The following is a 12,861-nucleotide window of genomic DNA, read 5'->3' as shown; positions in this document are numbered from 1 at the left end:
CCAGGGAGGGCAGGAGAACACCTGGTCTGGATAACTGATGTGTGCCGTGTGTGTGTGCTATTTATAAGGGACCAGAGGTACACTTTTCTACATTCCTGCAAATTTAAGAAATGTTAGCACATTTTGTAATAATTGGTAGGGAAATTGGGAGCATGTTTGAAATTAACCTTATAGTTTGGTTTTTCACACACAATGTCACACATAGGGGACCACTTTTCTCTTCACATTTAATAACGTGCCTCTCAAATATAAAAGAAAGAGTTTTAACCAGCTGCATAAAAACAAAAAGTTATGAAAGAAATTTTAGATATAGCAAGTTCACAAATTTTTTGGTCGATCTTCTTTTACATGGAATCTCCGAATCCTCAGTGGCAGCTCGTGAACTTGGACAAAAATCGTGATGGTGCTGCCAGTGTTTAGGATAGTATAAAATACCAAAAATAGGTAGTGAGTTAGGGGACAATTATCATAGAAAAAATCTGCTTCAACATACAGTACTGGAAAATTTAACAACAATAAAAATTTCATGAAGCTGATCGGTGTGTACTATCCTTGAGAGGTACACCTTAACATTTGATTGCTTAATGATATATAGCAGTACAACATATAGTAACATTTGCTGGTCTTGGATATACTGTACACACACTTGCTCAAGAATTCTTATTTGTTAATGATAACTTGTTTTGTGAAGTTACTTGCCATGAGAAATATTCGTTTTTTCAAGGGATGAAATGTGTTGGTGCTGCTGCTGTGTACTTTTTTAGGTTGCTTTATAAGAATAAACCAAGGTAATTCAGTATACTACCACAGATCAGCAGCTGGACATTGCTGCAATTAGAGGTTTGGAGGTTTTCATATATTTTGGAGGTTGGGTGTGTCGTGGGCACCATTTTTTTTTATTTTTTATGGTACAGTGTCACCTGCCACCCCCACTTATGATTTTATTTATGCTTCTATTGTGTTACTAAAAAAAGTAATTTTTAAGCCCTGGGTTATGTGAAAGGGAGTTTGTGGATGTTATATATAATTCATTTGTGTTGGAGGACAGGCAGTTTGTGTATACACATGTTAGGAGGCCCCTCTCCCCCAAGATCGAACTACAAACCTTTCCCAGGATGCAACACAACAACAGTTGATTAACTCCCTAGGTACCAGTTTACTGCGAGGTAAACAGAGGCATTAGGTGATTAGAAACTTGCCGAACCATTTTTGTTCATTTGAACCCGGCATTCTCGATTCTGAGTCAATAACGAACCCAACTGTACTATCGACACTATATTTTGTTTAACCTATACTTTAAAAGTACAGCAAAAATGTGTGAGGTGGAGATGAGGCAGAGTGAATACTAGGTTGGGCTGGTGCTGGGGATAATGGTGTGTGTAGTTACAGGATGAGAGTGTAGAGAGTAGATTATCCCAATAATATACTCGCTCCAAATATAGTGTTAATGTTCCTGTCAACCTTTGGAGATGAATGAGGTGAGGCGTTGCCCGGGCAACACGGTGAGGCGTTGCCCAAGCAATATAAGCAGCGGTGTAGCGAACATTGGCTAGTCTACTTTCAAGTGTGGTCTAGAGCAGACACTTGCGAGATACTGTACCAACGCTCAGTGCGCTCAACTCACACCAACGTATCACATGTGTACTTCTGTATATTCGACCAAATATATATATAGTATCTTAGTGTCTGTGTTTATTTGTCACCATACTTCACGTAACCAAGAACCGTTACATTGGTGACCCCAGAGAGTTTCGACGATACACGCCACGATGGACTACAACATGGACTCTCACTGGACCTCCACTGCTGCTGCCTGCTGTGGACCGCAGCCACCTGTCATGGAACGTTGCCAACACCCTTGCCATAGCTATGATTTTCATCGCGATCGTCTCTGCATTTTCATCTACTACGGCTTGCTGCTCCACAATCACTACTCACTCATCTGGCAGCTTCATCAGTAACTACATAATGTGTGATCTACAGCCTGTCCTGCCGACTCTCCGTCGCTGCCAGGGCACTGCTTGTTCTACAGGGGCGCCCACGAAAGCTGCTCTTTCGTAAGATTCATCTACACGTTCACTGCATTCTGATACTCTGCCGACTCAAGCCCTTTGCGCAGTACAGGACTTACAGCTTGCGTTTCCGACTCTTCGTCGCCTCCAGGACAATTCAGCTCTAGCAGTGATTACCTCGTTGTCCTAACTACGTGCCTACATTACCTCCTAATGTCCTGGTGCCCGAGCCCATCCGCCCCGGATCTAAATGCTCCACCAGCGACCCAAGGACGCAACAATTATGCACATTCTTCTCTCCTGCTACACCGAGCTTGTCCACACACTGCCTACATCTTTTAGTACCAGACTACAATTTCCACAGTCAACAATGTAGTACTCGGCGTGTACAGTCCTAATCAACCCAAGACGCTACAGCTTCGACACAGAGCAGACAGCAGACTACGACCGCATCGAGCCGCCACGCTCTCGCTCCCCGAGTTTAGACACTCACAATTCTCAATCGAGCCGCCACGCTCTCCCACATAGAGCTCCACGACTCCGGCCTCACTCAGCTCTCTGCTCTGCTCCAGGCTTCGTCTCAACGTCTGCGACACTGCTAAATCCAGAGACACATCCGCCAACTACGCAGTTCACTTTTCGACCCCAGTTACCAGCCGCACCACAACCTGATCCTACGACAACGGACGATCCTGTACGACCTCTCACCCTACAACCCCAGTTACCAGCCGCACCACAACCTGATCCTGCGACGACGGACGATCCTGTGCGACCTCCCACCCTACGACCCCAGTTAGATGACATCAGCGAAGAGGAGGAAGTTAACTTTGATGGTTATGTAACGCGAGCAGGGCGTACAATTCGCCGACCAGCTAAGTTCCTTGATCAAGTATTTTTCCTTTCATCCCCTGGGAGGGGGAGTTCTGTAGCGAGTAGATTATCCCAATAATATACTCGCTCCAAATATAGTGTTAATGTTCCTGTCAACCTTTGGAGATGAATGAGGTGAGGCGTTGCCCGGGCAACACGGTGAGGTGTTGCCCAAGCAATATAAGCAGCGGTGTAGCGAACATTGGCTAGTCTACTTTCAAGTGTGGTCTAGAGCAGACACTTGCGAGATACTGTACCAACGCTCAGTGCGCTCAACTCACACCAACGTATCACCTGTGTACTTCTGTATATTCGACCAAATATATATATAGTATCTTAGTGTCTGTGTTTATTTGTCACCATACTTTACGTAACAATAGAACCGTTACAAGAGTTACGCTCATGGTGTCCCGTCTTTCCAGCACTCTTTGTTGTATAACGCTTTGAAAGTACCGATGTGTAAGTGTGTTTGTGTGTGTGTGTAATTGTGTAAGATGATGTAAAAAGGATATAGAGGGGTATGTTTATTGGTAAACTTAATGGTCTCTTGGTGAGAGAGAAGACAAAGGAGTGGAAATAGTGATGAGAGGAAAGTGTGTTAAATGGTAGTAGAAGACTGATGAGGCAAGCATTATAGTTGTAAGTGATACAGATATAGATAATTGTGGTAGTTTGGGGGGGGGGGCAGTTATGTAGCAGCAGCAGCAGTAGTGGAAGTAGGACTATCATAGTTGAAATGTCAGTAGGAACTGGTATTGGGGAGAGGGGGGTGGTGTTGTGTGCAGCTGTGGTAGTGAGGGGGGTGTTGTGTGCAGCTGTGGTAGTGAGGGGGGTGTTGTGTGCAGCTGTGATAGTGAGGGGGGGGGGTGTTGTGTGCAGCTGTGGTATTGAGGGGGGGGGGTGTTGTGTGCAGCTGTGGTAGTGAGGGGGGGGGTGTGCAGCTGTGGTAGTGAGGGGGTGTTGTGTGCAGCTGTGGTAGTGAGGGGGTGTTGTTTGCAGCTGTGGTAGTGAGGGGGGGTGTTGTTTGCAGCTGTGGTTGTGAGGGGGGTGTTTGTGCAGCTGTGGTAGTGGGGGGGGTGTGCAGCTGTGATAGTGAGGGGGGATGTTGTTTGCAGCTGTGGTAGTGGGGGGGGCTTTGTGCAGCTGTGGTAGTGGGGGGTGTTGTGTGCAGCTGTGGTAGTGGGGGTGTTGTGTGCAGCTGTGGTAGTGGGGGGGTGTTGTGTGCAGCTGTGGTAGTGGGGGGGGTGTTGTGTGCAGCTGTGGTAGTGGGGGGGTGTTGTGTTTTGTGCAGTTGTGGTAGTGGGGGTGTTGTGTGCAGCTGTGGTAGTGAGGGGGGTGTTGTGTGCAGCTGTGGTAGTGAGGGGGGTGTTGTGTGCAGCTGTGGTAGTGAGGGGGGGTGTTGTGTGCAGCTGTGGTAGTGAGGGGGTGTTGTGTGCAGCTGTGGTAGTGAGGGGGGTGTTGTGTGCAGCTGTCGTAGTGGGGGGTGTTATGTGCAGCTGTGGTAGTGGGGGGGTGTTGTGTGCAGCTGTGGTAGTGGGGGGGGTGTTGTGTGCAGCTGTGGTAGTGAGGGGGGTGTTGTGTGCAGCTGTGGTAGTGGGGGGGGGTGTTGTGTGCAGCTGTGGTAGTGGGGGGGGGGTGTTGTGTGCAGCTGTGGTAGTGGGGGGGTGTTTGTGTGCAGCTGTGGTAGTTGGGGGTGTTGTGTGCAGCTGTGGGTGTGAGGGGGGTGTTGTGTGTAGCTGTGGTAGTGGGGGGGGTGTTGTGTGCAGCTGTTGTAGTGGGGGGGTGTTGTGTGCAGCTGTTGTAGTGGGGGGGGTGTTGTGTGCAGCTGTGGTAGTGGGGGGTGTTGTGTTGTGTGCAGCTGTGGTAGTGGGGGGGTGTTGTGTGCAGCTGTTGTAGTGGGGGGGTGTTGTGTGCAGCTGTTGTAGTGGGGGGTGTTGTGTGCAGCTGTGGTAGTGGGGGGTGTTGTGTTGTGTGCAGCTGTGGTAGTGGGGGGGTGTTGTGTGCAGCTGTGGTAGTGGGGGATGTTGTGTTTTGTGCAGCTGTGGTAGTGGGGGGGTGTTGTTTGCAGCTGTCATAGTGGGGGGGGTGTTGTGTGCAGCTATGGTAGTGGGGGGTGTTGTGTGCAGCTGTGGTAGTAGGGGTGTTGTGTGCAGCTGTGGTAGTGGGGGGTGTTGTGTGCAGCTGTGGTAGGGGGAAGGGTTTGTGTGCAGTTGTGGTAGGGGGAGGGGTTTGTGTGCAGTTGGGGGGTGTTGTGTGCAGCTGTGGTAGTGAGGGGGGTGTTGTGTGCAGCTGTGGTAGTGAGGGGGATGTTGTTTGCAGCTGTGGTAGTGGGGGGGGGGGGTGTTGTGTGCAGCTGTGGTAGTGGGGGGGGGTGTTGTGTGCAGCTGTGGTAGTGGGGGGGGGGGGTGTTGTGTGCAGCTATACTAGTGGGGACTGTGGTGGTGTGTGCAGCTGTGATAGTGAGGGGGATGTTGTGTGCAGTTGTGGTAGTGGGGGGGTGTTGTGTTGTGTGCAGCTGTGGTAGTGGGGGGCCCTCATGTAATCCCTCACATGTTAAGGCATTAATTAGGGTGGTGCTGGAGGTTGGCAGTCAGGTGGGTGGAATTATCATGGTGAACACGTTGCTGCCCTCCCACACCAACCAGTTAACACTGCATGGTACTAACAGAAGAATAGGTTGCACTTCAGTAGGTCTATGGGCTCATACTAAGTGGGTCCCATTTAAATTCACCCTCTCTTATCCATGTAAGTAATGAATTTATTATTGTATATGGTTGAATTGTCTTAATACGTAATACTAGTTGATAGGCCATTCATCCACAGCACTTTTTCCAAAGAGATCTTCCCTAATCACTTGCATAATCTTAACCTTCCATACCCCCACTTCTATATCTTTAAATAGTCCCATTTTTAGCAATCAGTATACAGTATTCCATTTTTGCTGTTTGAGATGGCGAAGCGCTGGAGAGACCTCTTCCTCCGTGCGTTGTAGGGCGCAGCTCGCAACACAATGGGTGATATAATGAGATGTTTGCACACTGGCGCTCAACACTGTGGGTAAGAGGCTGGCTGTGGAAGCTCCTCTCCTTTGTAACAATGATCACTCCCGCCTCTGCCTCTATAACTCCCTCTGCAGCTCCACCTTCACAAGCTTTGAAACTATGCTTAAATTACATCTCTCTGTTAATATAGAATTGTGCTTCAGATTGGAATTCATGTTGAGGTTCCCGGGTGAAAGTTAAGATGGTTATAATTGAAAATATGGTAAGTGGGCGGGAATTGGCGTGCGTGTAGAGCCGGTGGCGGCGAGTGTGCACTACCTGAGCCAAGAATCACGACTGAAGCCTCACTGCCTGGGAGGGTCGTCGCCACCACTGCTGGGGTCACACTCTTCCTACCCCTGATGCTGGGACATGGGTCTTGGCTTCTGTCTCTACTGCTGGGACATGGGTCTTGGCTTTTATCTCTACTGCTGGGACATGGGTCTTGGCTTTTATCTCTACTGCTGGGACATGGGTCTTGGCTTTTATCTCTACTGCTGGGACATGGGTCTTGGCTTTTATCTCTACTGCTGGGACATGGGTCTTGGCTTTTATCTCTACTGCTTCTCTACTGCTGGGACATTGGTCTTGGCTTCTATCTCTACTGCTGGGACATGGTTCTTGGCTTCTATCTCTATTGCTGGGACATGGGTCTTGGCTTCTGTCACTACTGCTGGGACATGGTTCTTGGCTTCTGTCACTACTGCTGGGACATGATTCTTGGCTTCTATCTCTATTGCTGGGACATGGGTCTTGGCTTCTGTCACTACTGCTGGGACAACGGTTTTTGCTTCCCTTTCTACTTCTGGGAAATGGGTAATGTTTTTCCCGCCACTGCAAAGTGAGGATGGGAGTAGCGCTCGTGCATATAGAGTCTAGAGAGTTAACTGAAGTTTGTGTGTGTGTGTGTGTGTATGGCCATAATGACCGCATCACAGCACCAAATATATTATCAATGCATTTGAGTCATTGTGGTGCCTCGTCGTGTTGGAATTGGCTTGAGTGTTCGCGCATGTGCAGAATGTAACTGAACCCAGATGTTGACATAAACTCATACTCTTGGTGGTCCTTTGCAGTACTAGTATATGTATCTCCACCACTATCGTATCCTCATTAAAAAATATATATATATATATAAATATATATATCCTAAACACATTCTTAACAAGGTAGCCTCCTCTCTCAAACAGTATTACAAATAGAAAATAGCTGGAAATAATATATTTTCCTTGCCTGCCGGTACAATTAACTGCTGGGTGTTATACAAAGTAAACTATTACACAAAGAGTAAACTGTATTATGGCAGCTTGGTGCTGTTGCGGTGGTGTGGCCGGCGTGGGAAGGCACTTAGTGTTGTGGAAGATCAGGCTGTCTGGGATTCAAGTTCATAACTATTAAAAGATGTTTGAACATTTATAACCGTATTTACACAAAAAGAGTACACAAACTTACAGTACATTGTTCACGCATTCAGGTGGTGATGGTGGCATCAACTCTTGCAGCTGTTAAATAGGCTAATGTAGGGAATGGAAGAAAGTGAGGGGGGGGAAAGTGGGATTGAAAGGAAGTTAGGGCTACAGGTGTGGAGGGATGATATAAAGGAGTTGCTGTTTGCTCTCCTGCTCTGCCTTCTTACTTTCTATATCAATTCTTTCATTCCTTGCTGCTGCTGTCATTTGTTTCCTTCCTTCCTCTTGATACTCTTCCTCCCCTTTCTTATCTTCCACTTACTCACTCCTCCATCCCTGCCTCTCACCTTGCCTGCCCCTCCCCCTACCAGCATCCCACCTCCCCTCCCCTTGCCAGCATCCCACCTCCCCTCCCCCATGCCATACTGTGCCAAGTGCACCTTTCACTAGGCCCTTCTTACGCGTACTCTGGGGAACCTTGTCCAGATATAAATAGCTTGGTGTGAGTGGCCCTGGTGGCTCGAGTAATGTGTAGTGTACATGGGTGTTGAGTGGTGATGTATGGCTTACTTGACCGAGGTGTGGACCTCCAACATATTCATATTCTTTCATATTCACCTTCCTGTCTCATTTTCCTTCATATTCATATCTTCCTTCTTCCCCACCCTATCTTTCTCCTTCCCCACCCTATCTTTCTCCTTCCTCCCTCTTATCCTCCCCTGCAGTTTTTCTCCTTCCTTCCTTCCTTCTCCCACTCTCTCCTGCTTCTCTCCCATTGTCTTTGATTTAATAATAATAACAATGATGGTGTGACACTCTTTTGGCTCTTGTGACAGTGGTCTGCGAATATAGGTTAGGGCATTAGGCAATCTTGATGACCGCCTTATCAACCAAGTGATTAGTGCTTGCAACCCACCAGCTAAAATAATCACAACCTGCATAAATTAGTTCCTTCGGGGACACTTGTATATTTTATTCAGGAATGTTACTTGTATATGATTCCGTACGGTGTAAAAGTTATGCAGTTTTGGTGGTACTGAAATAGGGCCTGGAGCTCACTTTTGAGTATTGGTCGTCATATTTTTCAGCGGTATTAAAAGTTAAATAGTTTGTGGATGTGATGAGAGGTGCAGATGCGTCTTGGGTAGGATACAACACTGTTTATGTAACTGTTTATGTAAAATAGGGGAGGGAGGGTATTGGCGGCGGCCAGGTATATTTGTGGTGTATGGCTCGTCCCCCCTCCCCCCTCTGGAGTGGGACGGCAGATTTTCTCAAGGTCAAGTAAGGGAGGGAGGGGGGAGCTTCCTTACCGTTGATCATATTATTATCCTTGTTGCAGCATTTGGACACAAGTGACAAGATGAACAACTCTGCATTTTTTATTATTATTGGGGGGGGGGGGGTTATGTTGGGATGTTCACTTGCATGATGAGTGATGCTGTCCCATGAACTAGTCTCTTATCAAAGTTGATTCATTGTTAAATCAACGTTTTTTGACCAGATTCCTCCGAGCATTAGAAGCCTAATGCCAGGTATTTTTTCCCCTACTTGTGCTAGCTATTGCCCCTCCCTTGCTCTCTTCTTATACCTGTATTTTGATGTCATATGAATAATTCAGATACTTTTCTTACTTAGAATCCATCTTGTTTTGTTGTACAGGATGTCCCGTGTAAATAATGATGGTTGTTTAATTATGATGGAACAAATTACCAGGTAACATAATAGATGTGAGATTGCTGGACTGTGCAGACAATGAGCCACAACAACATGGCTGTGAGGATATGATGACCAAACCACACACCAAAATATGAGATGACAACGACGTTCCAAGTCGGACTGAAACGTCGTCATCTCATCTTTTGGTGTGTGGTTTGGTTATCTTCACTAGATTGTTTCAAGTGTAGGTTAGATATACCGATATATATGAATGAGGTTTGGTGGTTTGTAAGTAGGAGCTGCCTCGTATCAACGATGGGAGGTCCTGATGAAAACTGTGTTCAAAGGTTTGTTACACGAGGAAAGGAAAATGCAACGCTTTTTGTGAAACACTTAGAATGTAGTGAGTTGTGTGTAAACTCATTTTTGTAAACCTGTGTGATTTTATATTAAATGATGGGTTGCTTTGGGTCCAGGTCTCATCATACATACGATTGTTCACCTAACCTTATCCAGCCTGACCCACCCGAGTCTAACACAGCCAAACCTAAGGTAATTCATCAAAACATAAAGATATCTGATTTTCAAAATGGCAATATAACTAACAGTCTCGACCCATCTTATGTATAATTTGATGCTACTGACCTATCCATTGTTTTGCTCAACTGTCTATTTATACTCTCAAACTATTATTCATTGAGTGGTAGATACTTTGTGTGGTATGTTTGGTGGCTAGGTTAGGTGTTTATTTGTTATGGGTCAAAGTTTATTTGGGTTGTTTTTACATACACTGTAGAAGTTTGAACATAATCCATCTTTTTGCAAAGATATATTACGCTATTGTGATTTCCCAGTGTATAAAGCTTGATACTTTGATTTAACTGGGTTGGGTTAGGCCCATTTAGAACGATATGCTGGTTATATGTAATATTTCTGTTGTTGATTTGTGGAAATTGGGATCACTTGATTGCTTCAGCCAAGGTTAGACGTGGTTGAGGTTGGTTGGATATGGCCTATTAGCCCTCGTTTGGGCTCATAGGCCCTCTACTGTTTCCTTAATTTTTGTTTTGTTTGATAAAGCTAATTGGTTGAATTTAGTATATTTAAGCATAATTGGGTTGTCTGCACTATTTGAGGTAGGCTAGCTTTAATAGATTGGGGTAGAATATTGTTTTTAGATAAGTGTGTTTGTGATTTCAGAGCATGGAGGCGACGAAGGCACTGATGAACCACCACCTAGTGACAAAGTTGGAACTCAGCTTGGAGTCTGAGTGCAGGCTTCTCCTGCAGCAGTGGACATCGCCGCATTTCAATCATCTTTGCAAGAGATTCCTAGATACCCATCACATCCACCTCCAGAAACCCGTCAACCTGCCCCTGTAGGGGATGCTCCCTCCACTTATCGACACTCCCAGTCACCCTAACACAAGTTTTCACCTTAGTTCCATTCGTGTGCCACCAAGATGGTTGCACAGCACCAACGTAGGCAGTGGGCCATTAGTGGCGGTGGTGCACAAGTGAACTGTATGTAACTATTGATAATTTATTAATATGAATTTTGTCTCGAGCTATAGCAGCCACGAGTCGGATTGTTTGTTGTGGCCGCTCAAAGATAATGTTTACCAATGAATTTTTACTGAGTTTGATGCTGCTTGAACTCCAGAGTTATGGACAGTTGTGCAGAATTATATTATTATTATTATCGTGCCCAGGTGTGGACATACTTAAAATATGAAACTCTTTGTTCTGGAGAAGTATTTAAGAGGATCACTTGAGCAATCCGCTTATTCAAAGACGGAAATTTTTGGGTATCCACACCAGAATGATGCTCACTTGTTCCCAGCCTGAACTGTTATACGTGGAACTCAATATGTGATGACTGAACAATGCAGTAGTGTGATATTGGCGAATAATGTCTAATGCTGTACTTCACAGTGACTTGAGGCCTTTTTTTGCAAGCTCTCCCACCCTCCTCCAAGTGGCATCTGCTACTCCCACTTGGTGGGTAATAATGTATAGTGTACAGTTAACCGAGTATCTGCGCAAGTGGATAATATTTACTTTTAAGAGACTGCGATAGCATGGTGCGACATGTAGTTACTGAGAACAGCAGGGAAGCTATGTATCCTACTCCTTGACGTCTTAAGTGTGGCGAGATGTCCACATGCAAAACAAACACACACACACACACACATACACACTCACAACTAGGTAAGTACACACACTCACTACAATAGGTGAGTACAAATAGGTGAGTACACACTAGCAAACAGTGCTCTGGGGTCATAGTCCTAAAGGGCCTGGGTTCGATTCCTGGCTGAGAAACAAATGAGCAGAGGTTTTTTACCCGATGTGTGTCTTCACCTAGCAGTAAATAGATACCTGCTATAGGCTGCATCTTGGGGTGGGTGTGTGTGTGTGGGTGGGTTAGAGGTGCAGAGTCCAAGAGCTAACTGCTCAATCCTGCCACTACAAATATTAAATATAGACACAAACACACACCTATTTAACTGAAACCCCCACATCTTTTCCCAATTTTCCACACACTGTACCACATCCTTCCCCTTCACTCTTACCCCTGATCCTTGTCTTCATATTCCCCTTTAAAGTGCTATATACAGGTAGTCATTCTGGCTTAGTGCTTTCTCCTCATAATTATGTTGTCCCTCACCCTCTACCTTAACCAAATACAACCAACCTACCTCTCTACTCCACCTCTCACTATCTCCTCTACCCCTTCTTTCTCTTAGCCTTCCTGTCCCTTCCCTTACTCTCTTGTCTTCTGCCCTTCCTCTCATCCACTCCCTCTCGCCCCCTTCTTCTCCTCCACTCCCACTCCTTCCTTCTTTCCCTTCCCAATTACACACAACTTGTGTATGTTCCCAGGGTTCACCAATGCACAAGTTATATTTTACATGAGAGTTATTTTATTGGGATGTGTTCCTGTGGTGTGAACGTTTTGTATATTTCAAGTGAATGTTGATATGTGATTTTTGTAGTTGATTTTTTATAGTTGAGAGTTGTTGATAAAGTACAACCTATATGCTTATGGCAGTCCTTGAAACATGTCGTTCTCATGCAATGAAAGTTATTGAATTTTGATCAAATGATTTATTTTAATACCAAACCATAAATGTCTGAAATATTCCTGAGTGGAAAGTGTGTTATTAGAATGAATTTGTAAGGGAAGTGGCTTCATAATTTATCTTCATATATACTCTGTAAATATTTTTAATCTTTAATTTCTTATTCATCAAGTGCTGTATGTTAATTTTATGGGTAAATTTGGTTATTTATCCCATGTACATTGTGTTCCTGTCTTTGTTCTGTATTTAGCCTAGTCAGATATCCAAACTTATTATTTGTTTTCCTTACTCTTGTATATCACTTAGTAGCACTAAAGTGACTCTGGTCAGGCCACAGGTTTTGTTAAGAGGTGCCCAGTAATAATGTTCTTCACACCTCTTGGTATTCATTCTGTCTTCCTTAAGTAATCGAAACTTTTTCATCCATTTTCTAATTGTACCTTTAACAAATTTTTATTTCATGTAATGAATTCAGCTCATGAATTATTCCTTTATGGACTTTCACTGTGTCTAATATAATCATGCAGCAAACTTATTTATTGTGAAAATACCTTTTATTTTATTAAGATTTTGCTGAATCAAAGATATGTGGCATTGTAACAGATCTCAGTGATTTCCCCAAAGTACAATCTTCATCACTTGCACCAACATTTTGTGAAGGCAGATTTGCCCTTCCTCATAGCCTTCTTCTCTCCTCCTCTTTATCACTTTAGTTACGTAGTACACGACCCATTGTACATACTTGTACGGTTTGTAAGTATAAATACATGCATATTTTCACCAA

At 45.0% G+C, this 12,861-nt stretch overlaps 1 protein-coding gene across 2 annotated transcripts in view; it reads left to right on the top strand.

Moving 5' to 3' along the window:
• Positions 1 to 12,861, top strand: part of LOC123775055 (uncharacterized) — a 60,605-nt gene extending 47,744 nt beyond the window's left edge. For both annotated transcript variants that reach the window (XM_069319338.1, XM_045769848.2), the window contains exon 8: positions 10,192 to 12,861. In XM_069319338.1, coding sequence (XP_069175439.1) covers positions 10,192 to 10,374 — 183 coding nt within the window. In that variant the 3' untranslated portion in view covers positions 10,375 to 12,861. The remainder of the gene's footprint in view (positions 1 to 10,191) is intronic.

This window comes from Procambarus clarkii, chromosome 92 (genome assembly GCF_040958095.1).
Source record: "Procambarus clarkii isolate CNS0578487 chromosome 92, FALCON_Pclarkii_2.0, whole genome shotgun sequence".
Classification (NCBI taxonomy): Eukaryota; Metazoa; Arthropoda; class Malacostraca; order Decapoda; family Cambaridae; genus Procambarus; species Procambarus clarkii.
Note: the sequence above shows the minus strand (reverse complement) of the source record. Positions and strands in the feature narration are given on the sequence as shown.